At 36.6% G+C, this 13619-nt stretch overlaps 1 protein-coding gene across 1 annotated transcript in view; it reads left to right on the plus strand.

Annotated features, from left to right (window-relative positions):
• LOC149790377 (uncharacterized) overlaps window positions 1-13619 on the plus strand; it is a 280245-nt gene that overhangs the window by 244556 nt on the left and 22070 nt on the right. Inside the window, exons 47-50 of the mRNA XM_089972426.1 lie at window positions 1797-1936; window positions 2836-2983; window positions 5366-5569; window positions 6384-6599. Coding sequence (XP_089828552.1) covers window positions 1797-1936; window positions 2836-2983; window positions 5366-5569; window positions 6384-6599 — 708 coding nt within the window. The remainder of the gene's footprint in view (window positions 1-1796; window positions 1937-2835; window positions 2984-5365; window positions 5570-6383; window positions 6600-13619) is intronic.

Below are 13619 nucleotides of genomic sequence, written 5' to 3' on the forward strand. Positions count from 1 at the left end.
TGAGTACAATTATAAATATCCATGAATATTAATGAGGTGATATTGAATCAGGTTAAGTCAGCTTGTCAACACTTCAGCAACTCTAAGTAACTATGCTAATATCATCAAAGTATATACAGTGGAACATGTCTTGAAAGACCACCTCTACTGCCAAAACATAATGGTCTCACAAGACAGGTGGTCTCTCAAAATAGGTCATAAAACTATATATCAATAAATCTGTACATGGAGAACCTGGTCTCTCAAGACAGGTAGTCTCTCATAGCAGTGGTCTCTCAAGACAGGTTTTACTATAATGTGAATTATTATCAGCAAGACCTGAATCTTAATGAGGTGATCAACATATGACTGACTTGAGATACGATATTTGACCCACAATTAGCTAATATTTTCAACACATTGATGATTAGATGTTTATACGACATACAATATATGTATATTTATGAGGTGATCTTGCATCTGATTGGAGACTTTTAACACTCAAGAGATAGGACTTTGATCAAACTTGGTACAAAGGACCATTTTTTCAAGAGCTTGATTATTGATTATGAGTGAAATTCATGTACATTAATGTGACCATGCATCTGATTAACTGAGACTGTCACAGTCTTACAGTCTTGTTTCTGATTATATTTTGCTCAAACTTGTTGAATATTCTTAAAGCCCCAATGTTGCCATTACAAACAAAGACTTGCATATGTTGGCTTTCATTTAAACAAGATAATATTGATTTCTCATTATGTACTCTGCCATCTTTCACATGTGTAGACATTAATCCAGATTGTTGATCATTGACATCTGTGGGTGAGCTGATTTTAGTTGAAACCTGGCACACAAGATTTGATGACATCACCATTGAAAACATAAGAAGCTAACACCACACTATGTCACATTATACTCAGCCCAAGTTCACCCTTCACTGTATATTCCAGTAACCCAGCTGATCACCAATATTCACCCCAGCATCATTTTTATCCAATGCATGCTTTTTCTTTTCAGATCAGTTTTGAAAAGTGGGCCTGCCTCTCTTCATTACCACTTGAATTAATTTGTGTGCCAAGTGTGAATGTTGTTGCTATTAGATTAGTCACTAATGGAATTTGTTGAATTTATCACATCACAAAAGTGATGTGAATTGTGAGTGACTTTGGCTGAATGAGCGGTGGCACCTTTAAATTCTAAACTAATATTTTAATTTAATTTGATTATTTAAAAGAACAGTTTATGTCAGATAGTTTTTTATATTAAGCATTTCCTTCCTTCAAAACTTGAGTTAAATTGGAAGAATGGTGAAGTGTATAATTATTGGTGGCAATGCCCCAATTTGGGGCTTCAATATCTTAGATGAGTTTGGTCATGAGCAGTATTATTAATGAGGTAATATTGAATCTGATTGGATGAGCTTGTTTGTCACTGATTTCTGTGAAACCTGGATTGGATTTTTATCATCAAGATCTTGGATGACTTTGATCATGAGTATTATGCCATGTATATTAATTATGACTTTATCTGTAGAAAGAATTTTTATTTGGATATATTCAGATAGAAAAAATCAAGATGATATCAAGTTTTGGAGATAGTTTACATAGGCTATAATCTTACAATAACACATAAGCCTACTTAGTGAAATGGTCAGCAGTTTAGTTTTGTAAGCCATGTGAGCAACATCAGATCCACTTGGGTCACTTGTTTTTAAATTTAAGACTACTCTACCAATGCCATGCTTCTAAACTATTTCATTTTTTGAAACATAATGAACAAGTTCACTTTAATCTGTATTTTTGATTTGATTGCAGGTAAAAAACTTTCATATGGGATGAAGTATTCAGTATTTGTGAGGGCCTGGTATGCTGGTGGGGTCTATGCCATATTTAAAAGTCCTGGAGTAATCATTGACACAGCACCCCCAAAAACAACATCAATACAAGGGGCAGCAGTAAGTAATTGTAACTTGCCTGATAGTAACATTCACCTTGCCATTTACAGGTGAGAGTCAAATTAACACTGAATTATATTATAGAGCTTAACAGACTAGGCCTGATGCATACACTGACACATTTACAGATGAGAAACAAATCAACATAGAATCATACTGTATAAACTATACAAATGCCTGATCCTGAATTTACACTTTCACAGGCGAGAGACAAATCAGCTTAGAATCATACTGTATAACTATATAAATGCCTGATCCTGAATTTACACTTTTACAGGTGAGAGACAAATCAGCTTAGAATCATTTTGTATAACTATATAAATACCTGATCCTAAATTTACACTTTTACAGGTGAGAGACAAATCAGCTTACAATCACATTGTATAACTATATAAATTCTTGATCCTGAATTAACACTTTTACAGGCGAGAGACAAATCAGCTTAGAATCATATTGTATAACTATATAAAAGCCACGTCCTAAATTGACACATCTACAGGTGAGAGACAAATTAACACAGAATCATTCTATATCTATTAGCTAAACAAATTTCATATAATAAGATTCACAAATTAACAGGCAAGAGACTAATTAACACTGAATCATTCTATAACTATTAGCTAAACAAATCTCATATTAAATGATTCACACTTTTACAGGTGAGAGACAAATTAACACAGAATCATTCTATATCTATTAGCTAAACAAATCTCATATGAAAAGATTCACAAATTTACAGGTGAGAGACAAATTAACACTGAATCATTCTATAACTATTAGCTAAACAAATCTCATATTAAATGATTCACACTTTTACAGGTGAGAGACAAATTAACACAGAATCATTCTATATCTATTAGCTAAACAAATCTCATATGAAAAGATTCACAAATTTACAGGTGAGAGACAAATTAACACTGAATCAGACAAAGGACATTGATTTCATCAAGAAGAAGATGACACTGTATGCAGAATGGGAGAACAAGTTTTTGTACACAACAGATAAAGTCAGTTACTTCAAGATCTATGTCAGCACCTCCCCTGGAGGTAAGTCTCATTAAACTCAAACACCATGAACGCTATGTTATAAAAGATGATATGCAGGTGTCTTAATTTATTGCCATCCATATACAAGCTAGGTGAGAAATAGCTTAATTGGGGGTTTGAAGGAAATGCATGTATCAGTAGTGTTCATCTCAGCACTCACTAGACACCGGATGGTACTGTTGTCCAAAGTTCCTCCACTGGATTCTTTGAGTAAATTTTGGTCTGGACTGTATCTGATAGTTTTCCTCAAGATATTCTTGTCGCTATAGATACAGAAATGGACATTATATTTGGGATTGCCCATTTCACTGGGGGAAGGGGATGGGGGAACTAATATTTTCGACTTTTTAAGGGGGCCTTACAGGTAATGTAGCAGTAATAAATGCCTCTGTCCAGTATTTATGTTAATACTTTTTCAACACAAATCAAACGTGTAAACATGAGCTTGTGCCTATTATTATCTATCAGTGCATCTATTTAATGACTGACATCATTGTTCAGTTAAAAGTTGTTATTTTAACAAGATTAGGATAACAAATAACAAGTTTGTCCTGATGTTATATACAGGTGGTGTTGTTATTTCAACAGACATGGTACACTCCATAATGACTTGTGTCACAAAGAATTTTGAATGCTTTACCCTTGCTACTGTACTTCATGAAGTAAAATTCCATCAGCCGTGACTTTATACAATTCGTTTTGCTGGGCATTGCATCCGTTTGCTGGGTGTTGCTTCCTTTTGCTGGGCATTGCATCATTTTGCTGGGCATAGCTTCCTTTTACAGAGCATTGCATCCTTTTGCTGAGCATTGTTTCTTTTTGCTGGGTATTGCTTCCTTTTGCTGGGCATTGCTTTCTTTTGCTGATAGCATATAGTTTCATGAATCAAAGAAAATATGTTCTAAGATTTTGCCTTAAAAGATTATATACACTTGAATGTACATATTCTGATAGCTGCAGTAATCATGTTTTGTATTTATGCATGGAATTAAATCTGACTTCAAATGCAAAAGTGTCACTCTTCAAAAACATGCCAATGATCTTTAATACCAATGGCAACAGCACCACTCTTCACGAACATGCCAATAATCTTTAATACCAATGGCAACAGTGCCACTCTTCACAAACATGCCAATGACCTTTAATACCAATGGCTTAAACATTCTCATTCAATGCAGTGATGTATATTAACTTTATTTCTTCAACATGCATCTGTTTGATTTACCTGACACTTAAAAGGAATTGGATTGTTCCACTTTGTGAACTTTACCTATGCAAATTCACATAATGTTCTCCCCCACAACAGTTTTCAAAGGAATTGTCACATCACTCTATCTATTTTCTCAGTCGATTAAGTAATATGTGAAATGTTGGTTATTTATACTTGACAAATTTGTTTTATAATTGCATCTATGACAATTTGCAATATAAACTGCCATAAGGATAGTTTTACATTAGCTCTAAGTGGGACTGTTTATTGTTTGCACTTGCTACATGTTATGGACATATACTGAGGTGGATGGGTGCTTTTTTATGCTTTCATTTTTTTTTTTTTAAGATTACGGAAGATTGTGTGTTTGGAAACATGACCATATCAAGGAGTTTGGGAGTAAAAAAATTGATTTTATGTAACACATTGTGTTATGGCAGGTATGGTTTGACCTTGATTGTGCAGCAAGTTTTAGAAGCATGATAGTTTCAACAAACTCAGATGCTGTCTAAAGCTATTCATTTAAGGTGGAACACCAGCTGCAAATTGGTAACTACTTACATTTTGTCATTCCAAAACTAGGAACTGAACTTTGTAGAAGTGCCAAGTAAGTGTGTTTCCACTTGGATACCCATGCTGTCTCTATTTAATCTACGTGCTATATAGGTTACCATCTGTTTACTTTCAATTTTGTTTATTCAAAGTTTCCTGACATTGTATTAGGCAGACTCTTGCATGTATCCTCAAGGTTGCTGCCTAACAAGGGTCTGGTACTCTTGCATGAATCCTCAAGGTTGCTGCCTAACAAGGGTCTGGTACTCTTGCAGGGATCCTCAAGGTTGCAGCCTAACAAGGGTCTGGTACTCTTGCATGTATTCTCAAGGTTGCTGCCTAACAAGGGTCTGGTACTCTTGCATGGATCCTCAAGGTTGTTGCCTAACAAGGGCCTGGTACTCTTGCATGTATCGTCAAGGTTGCTGCCTAACAAGGGTCTGGTAGAGAACAGAATTTTCCTTGTAACACCGGAATGAGGCTTTCCCTACCAAATAAATATTTTTTGCTTGGCATTACTGTTTGTTGAATTATTTTTTTCTGAAATGTTTTTTTAACATTGCACATGGATCAAAAAGCTGGCATGAAAATTTCTAAGTGATTTTGTTTCTTCCATTTAGGTCATGATATTCATTATGTTGATGAAAATCTTCCTCCCTCTGCAACCACCTATTTCATCAGTTTCATGAATTGGAAGCCGTACACAAAGTATTATACCAACGTCATTGCATACAGCTATGCTGGACGGCACAGGACAGAATCCTCAGATGGATTTCAGCTGGATACAGAGCCTCCCAACCCAGGAGTGGTGTATGATGGGATTGGTGAGTTAATATTCACTGGCTGAAAAATAACTTGTTTGGTGGAACAAACCTTTGTTTACCAGCCTAGGATGAGTTGAAAAGTCTGCTGAGCAAGTAAAAAATGTCCTCAACTGCCAAGAAGTTTATGTGGAATATTCCAGATTTTTAGGCAGTTATATATGAATATTTTGAGTCTGAATAAAATTAAAGTGAATATGAATATGTTTGTAGTGAATCTTGATTTTATTATTTTATAAATGAATCTCACATGAGTACACAGTATAATTTGATGTAATGTTATGCATCACTGTGTGATGATAAACCTGCTGTGATGCAATGTTTCCTGACAACAAACTCATTGGTCCTTAGTGGGTGCTAAAGCAATGAATAAGTTTTTGACTATGTCCCATAAGTGAAAAAATGAGTTATTCATTCCATACCATGCATTTTAACATGAAGCTGTGAGCTAAATATGTAATAATTCCTCTTACGTTCTTTTTGTCCTTTGCCCATGTTTGTATTTTTACTTTGTTGTATATGATAATTCACTTCACACAACAGAACATCTGGGCATTTACTGTGTACTTGATTGTAACTACAGAACCGTATCATTTCCAGTCTCAAATATTATGAAAGAGCATGCTAGAATATGTTTCTTCCCCATTTTTACAAATATACTTTTGTATAAATAGAATTCTTACTTGAAGAAGAAAGTCGATAATTTTGTATATTGCTTGTACCTTGTTTTATTCCTAATTTCAAATGCCATGATTATGTGTAATGTGCTAGTTTAATTACAAAACAAATAAATGTGACACTTTTTTGTTTTTACCAGGTCTACATGATCTAGAATTTCAAAATAACAGTCGGATTATATCAGCTACTTGGCATGGCTTCACAGACAAAGGATCTGGTATTGCCCGTTATTACGTGTGTGCCACTGACATTGATACCAACCCTGATAGTGGAGGAAATTGCACCATCACACCTTGGAGGAATAATGGAATCAAAACTCAAGTGACATTTGACTTGTCAGAATCATTGGAAAATAGTATGTATTGTAGTAAGATGCTTTGATTCAGTCAGATAGTTAGTTCATAACATTTACTTGTAAACTCTCAATTTATATCTATTCTACTTACCTGCTTCTTGCAAATTAATTTAAACACCTGAGCAAAAACATAAACTCAGAGATGCGCATCATTCACACATATATTTGGATGGGTTCTCAAGCAACAACCAATTTTATTGTTTGAATGGGCTGAAGATTGGCTTGGCATTGATAGATCAAGTCATGCACATTTGACATAGTAAGGTATCGCAGGAACTCAATTTAAATGTAAATCAGGGGGTACTGTATAGTGCAACAGAAGAATTCATCCCTTTTTAGTATAAAATTGACAATTTTACATTTTGTATACATGGAAAGAACACTCTGGCATAATTGGGAGTTCTCTGCCAAAAATAGGGAGATATTATGCAATTGTGAGGTATGCATGGAAGGACCCCAAAAATCAGGAGTTTTTATCTCCTGGTGTGCGAGTTGGCAGGTATGCAATATTGCCCACTTGAAGGCCTTTACTTCACAGATGTCTCTCATTTTCTGCGGCTCTTTGAGAAGAAAAAGTTAGCTCCGGTTACTATCAGGGGATATCACACTATGATTTCAGATACATTCAGGCATCATGGTTGAGCAAATATAGGTCACAACCATGATCTGTCAGACTTGTTGGACAACTTTGACCCGAATAGGCTTTAAAATCACGTACCCTGTTTCCAAAATAGAATCTCTCATGGGTTTTGAGATTGAACTTGTAATCAGAACATCTTTGAAGCTGCTCTCTTACAAGACAATTTGCTTTTTGACTGTGTTACCTCATCATGTAGAACTTAACTGCTTGCCCTTTCAGGGAACATTAACTACCTCCAGTTTATATCAGCCTCATGGCTGAAGTGGATAATATGCTTAGCATGATCCAAATTAGGACCGGACATGCTTGATGGAAATTTCTGCTCATGAGATTAGAAAATCCCTTCATGTCTCACATTTGATTGCAAAGTTTCAGTTTGAGATATACTAGGAGCCATTGGCTGGCATGCATGGTCAGCCATCTCAAGTTTTTGTCTCTGAGATATAGCATCACAGAGATGTGAATTATATCTGGCAAGTCCAGTCACTGAAGCCCAGATCACCACAGAATCTTTTGAGATCAGTACAGCCTCCTCACAGGCTTGGCTTTAGTACCTTTGCTGCATTTGTCCAAGTTTTTTCTCTCTTTAAGGGAATGTAATACTTTTTATTCTAATCTGAGCATTGTGGTCACATGCCACCAGTTATGCTACCTTCATATTAGGAGAGCATTTTTTTCTTCTGACAGGAAATTCAGATATTCTTCCAAAGTAATAAGTCAACAGTCAAGGTTGAATGCTCATATATTTCCTCCTGTTGTTGTTGTGGGATTTAATGCCATTTTTCAGCCCACGATAGGCTATGAATGGCGGCCAGTATTAATGATGGAGGAAGAACCCAGGAACACCCCGGGAAAAAACACCGACCCACGAGAAGCTACTGGCAAGCTTTCTGACATACCCACATTGGCCGAATTTCCTCCTGTCATCTATTTTCCAAATTTTATTGTGATTATGGAATGTAGTAGGAGGAGAAAGCAAATTTGTTATTGTAAAATATGTTTCTCCAAGAATACTCAATCACATTTCTAGTAAACTAGTAAACCCTCCCACAATACCATGCAAATACAACCATTCACTCAGCTTCAACTAGTGGGGATGTAAAGAATAAGAATTTTTTCCCTTTCTCTATATAGACATGAATAATGATATTTTCTTATTTCTGGAATTGCTGGATTCAGGATGTAGTGAAGCTTATATCCCTAATATTACTGTGATCTGGTGATATTCTCATTAAAGCATAATTTACTAAAAATGTTAGGTTTGTCTTCCTAGCCAGTAAGCTAATGTGCCTCATGTCCCATGAAATGCCAGTCTGATAAAAATCCGATTACCACTGTCCGATGTGACGATCTGACAGTGACTGCTTAACATTCATGTTCTGGTGACCCATGTTCCTGCTATAACTGCTCATTTTAGCAACCAACCCAATGAAGTCTTATATCTTTACATTTGGAAGATTGGGGAGCATGACTGAAGAGCATTGATGTGCACTGAAAGATCAATGTTCACTTTCAAATTTTCAAAGGTTGCATTTCCATTGGCTAATTCAAAGGTCACCAGAACATGACCCTGTGTTAAGTCACTGTCAGATCTTCACATAGGACAGTGTAGATTTGATTCTAATCAGATTGATACGAGGCAATCCTTTGATGCTGAGAAGAGACTATTGCAACCCAGTACCAGTTACAACAATTTCCTGTTCTTGGACAATTCTCAGAGTAAACACTTGGAGATCACTGTTTCCCATCACAGATGGACACTCAGCTTTATTCAATGAATAATATGTACTTCAGTCACCACATTGCAGGTGGTTTATTCATCAAGCCACAATTTTAGTTTTAGATGCAAATTCACAAGCCCTACACTTATCTACTCAATCTGATATCTCAGAAAGCTAAGTATTCCGCATATCCATTGAAGAAGTCTGATGGCTTCTGGCTTCAAAGTTCTTCCTGCTTCTTTATGCTCCATCTATGGCTTTTTACAGAGTTTCTGCATCCAGCAGCCTTTCAACAAAGAAAGACAAGGCTCCAAAACAGTTAATGAAGTTAGGTTGAGTTGCTGATATATGGCTTTAAAAGGTAACCTTAAAACCCAAGCTTCTATTGGCCATGTGTCTTCAGTCTGGCCTTCTACAAAAAATGCATACATGTTTTCAGCACCAAAGTTCATTTGTTGCAAGAGAATCTCAAGACCTGGAACTGTTAAAAACTAGTCTTTTCTTAACATGTACACTGCAACTTGTCTGCATTGTTGGCTCCATACTTAACCTGGTCTTTATGTCATTACTGAAGGAAACTGGACATCCCTAGACCCTCCTTGAGATCCCACCTACTGAGAGGCAGTCTCATGCATGGCTTGTATACTCAACAGGGCAACCTATCACACTCCAGTTCTGTAGCTGCTCCTGTTAACCTTCAGCACACAGAGAGATATGCATTCCTATTTCTATCTATGCTGCCATAAAAGATCACCATAAATCCACTGTCATATCTCACCCTTTGTGTTCTAAGCACCTCCCCATTCCATGGCTGCATAGAGAAGATCAGAAGCAGGTCTCCGAAGAGGCAAATTATGCACAGGTCCAGCAACCAAGAGCCCAGCCTTCACTTCCCAAGTGTGACAGGTTAAGAAAGACCCATCTAAGGCACACAAAAGAAAGGAAAATTACTTTTCAAGATGGACTCATTTCCCCAGAGCAAGTGATGAAAAGGTGACAAAAGGTCTAGTTTTGGACCAGCTTTGATCCCAGCATCCTCTTTCATACAAAAAATGATGCTATGCTTTTGCTGCCCTTTTCTGAAAACCGTTATAGACCAACATAACTACTTTACTATGGAATGACAAGCCCTTGAATCTTGCAGATTTTCTCAGATGGCCTTAGAAATTATATTCCTCAACCATCCCTTGCTGTCAAGGGTTCCATTTGCTGCAGATGTCACCAGAGATCTCTGCAAAGTTAACATTCTGCAACAGATAATTGTCACATGAATAAAAAGGGCAGTATTGATTAGTGACAGTGCAAGCTCACTATGTTTTATCCAAGGGTTTTCCTGGTTCTATGGCTGATGGTTAACTCTGGTCAGTCATAGATCTATACTCCCTCAACCAAAAACATCCAAGCAACAAGTTCAGAATGGAGACCATATGACTGGTCTTCAGTTATATTCAGGAGGGAGATTTTGCAGTCAGCGTTGACCTCCAACCTATTTTTCTTTGTAACAACCTTGAAAAGCTCTTGAATTTGATGGACTTGCTTTGATAAATTTTCAAATTTGATGGGGTTGCTTTGAAATTTTGTTGATTTTGAACATAGTAGATCTTATATATCAAAAGGTTTGTGAGTAATTGCTACACTCATTGAATTTGTTCAAAACAACTTGAATTTGTCAGATGGAATAAAAGGTATTAAAACTGAATAAAATAAATTACATTTTAAATTCTGAATTTTATTCATTTGCATATTTTCAAAAAATAATAAATAATTAAAATGGTACATGTACACAATTTTTGGAAGATTAATTGTCATCAGATGGAGGAGAATGCAGATGGATGACTGATTCAATCACGAATGTGCTGTGTTTACACAAATGGGAACATGACCCACTTTCAAGTTGGATGAGGCTTTACAATTAGGTGAAAGCATTTATGTGGGATAAAGTAATATGCAAGACATGTGACAAAGTTATTGATATTTTTTGTGTGGAGAAAGTTGCACCTGAAAGTGGAAAGGACAAGAGAATCACATCTCTAAATTACTGTTCTAGTGGCCTAGTGGTTAGAGCATCTGCCTCGGATGTGGGAGATCATGGGTTTGATCCCTGGCTGAGTCATACCACAGACTTATAAAAGATGGTACTAACAGCTGCCTTGCTTGGCATTCAGCATTAAGAGATTAGTGTTAGGACTGATCCGCCTGGTGTCAGGATAATGTGACTGGGTGGGACATCATGCTACTTGTCTGCAGCATGATGCCCCTGTTCTAGACATCACTATAAACTGCCACATTGTGGACATCGTAGCGATTATGACTGAAAAATTATTAAAGCTACATTAAAAATCCAAATCACATCTCTTAACTCATCCGCTATCATTTTGCACTTTTAAATTTTGGATCATTGCTATTTCATCAGCATGCACAGTACCCTGATTGCAACCCTCACATGCAACATCTGCACCAATTTCATAAAGAAAAAATACTGATTGAAAATTTTGAAAATCCTTAACAAAATCTTTGGGTTGTATGAATCATACCAAATGTGCTTAACATTGTACTCACTTGTATCCTAGGAATTCCCAAGGTTCACTTTAGGGACACCATTCAAATGCAGGAGGTCAGCAGACCAAAATTTTTTATCAGGACATGAAATCTGTTTTACTATTGCTTTATCTCAAATCCCTTATCAATGGGGACAAACCAACCTAGTTTTCACTTAGGCATGAAATTTAAAACCTCTTAAAATAAAGTTTGTCTCGACCCTCAAGAATGTGCCTTGAAGATCATCTTGGCTGTGTCTTTCATTAATATAAGGAGTCCAATTTCAGCCTGCAAAACTATCTTTTTCGGGGTTTCATCAAAGCGGCCAGGTATGGGTGCACTCATTCTGGGCCATGTGTTCATGAGACCACTGCAGGAAATTCTTCTGTTCCAGGGCAGCAGAAAATTGCCATTTAGACCAGGTGATACAAGTTTGAAGCTAAACAAGGTCCCATCTCGTCAAATTAAAGGAGGTTGCATCCTGGTGCAGTATCATTCTGACAAAAATCATAGTCTCAGTCTACACAAATGCCAACATGACTGGCTGGGGTATCCATTTCCTACCCTTATTTAAGGAAGCATGAAGAGTTCGGTCCCTTCAGAGGCACTGCATGCATATCAATCTCAAGAGACAACTTGCCATAGCAAATTCTTGTGATCTTGGCAGGATACATTAACTGGAAAGGGCGTCCTATTGCTTTACAATAACTCTGCTGTGCTGTCATCAGTTATGTCAAAAGGGACAGAAGGGGAGACAACTCCCCAGATCTTTCCCTTTTCATTTGTGATCTTCTCAGCTGATGTCATTGTTAACAAATCAACATTCATGTCCACAACATTCCAGGCTAGAGGAATTATAGCTATTTTCGACTTGTCTTGACTTTTTGACTGACAGCCTTGGCCCTTTGTCCAAAATGGAACCTTCCTTGCATGGATTCTGAATATCTGAATAAATGAAACTACAGCCTTACTGATTCACCTTAAGTATAACATCTAGCTTCAAAGGTAGAATCAAGTGAAATTTATGTTTTACTGTTCAACCTGAACTATATGCAATTCTTTATCACTCTTTACAGGCTCCCACTTATTTGGAAATCAGTCTTTTGTCTTGAAATGACTGTCTAATATGGACCCATCTTCCCAAGATGTCTTCATGACTCTCTTAGGGCGTTGAAGTGGTACCTGATGTGTACTGAGCCATTAATCAAAAGAGATGTGGCTTGTATAGCCAATCAAATGAGATGTAGCTTATATAGCCAATCAAAAGAGATGTGGCTTGCATAGCCAATCAAAAGAGATGTAGCTTATATAGCCAATCAAATGAGATGTGGCTTGTATAGCCAATCAGAAGAGATGTAGCTTGTATGGCCAATCAAACGATATGTGGCTTGTATAGCCAATCAAAAGGGATGAAGCTTGGATAGCCAATCAAATGAGACGTAGCTGGTATAGCCAATTAAAAGAGATGCTGCTTATTCTTACCACTCAGATTAGGGATGGACAATATTTACACTAGGGTTCTTTTGTCTTGGATCCATTGGGATTTTGTTAAGTTTAAGAGCGTGTCATTTCAATGACTTGTGCTAACTCTGGCCCATATCTGAGATGAGATTTGAAATGTTAATTTGCATATGTTGTTAATTTATAGCCTCTGGCAACTCTTTAGCAAAGGAATTTGTAACTCCATCTAGTCTTCTTACCTATTCTAATGGATTATAATCAAGTAATAAGTTTGCCGAAAAAGCCAATTTTCAGAGTAAAATATATTTCTTGGATACTACTTGCAGGATGATGATATGGGCATGAAGTTTACAAGCCTGGATGGTGTACTTCCTCTTCAGTAATTACTGATGATTGATGAAAGTTAACACCAATCACTCTCTTGTTTGATTTGCCACTTAGACAACTTTCTGGTTCTTTTACTAGTTAGCTAAATGATGTGATTAATATCTTCTTGAATGGCTTACACATATATTTATATGCGCTAAAAGTCAGAGTCAGTGTCAATATGGTAAGTCCAATAAGAAAAGAATGCATTCTGCATGGCAGGTTTAGTTTGAGACTGCATTCATGGACCTTTGCTCAAGGTCATTGATACCCATTGGCTAGTAATCTCAGTGC

Source organism: Sinohyriopsis cumingii, chromosome 10 (genome assembly GCF_028554795.1).
Source record: "Sinohyriopsis cumingii isolate HCF-2022 chromosome 10, ASM2855479v2, whole genome shotgun sequence".
Classification (NCBI taxonomy): domain Eukaryota; kingdom Metazoa; phylum Mollusca; class Bivalvia; order Unionida; family Unionidae; genus Sinohyriopsis; species Sinohyriopsis cumingii.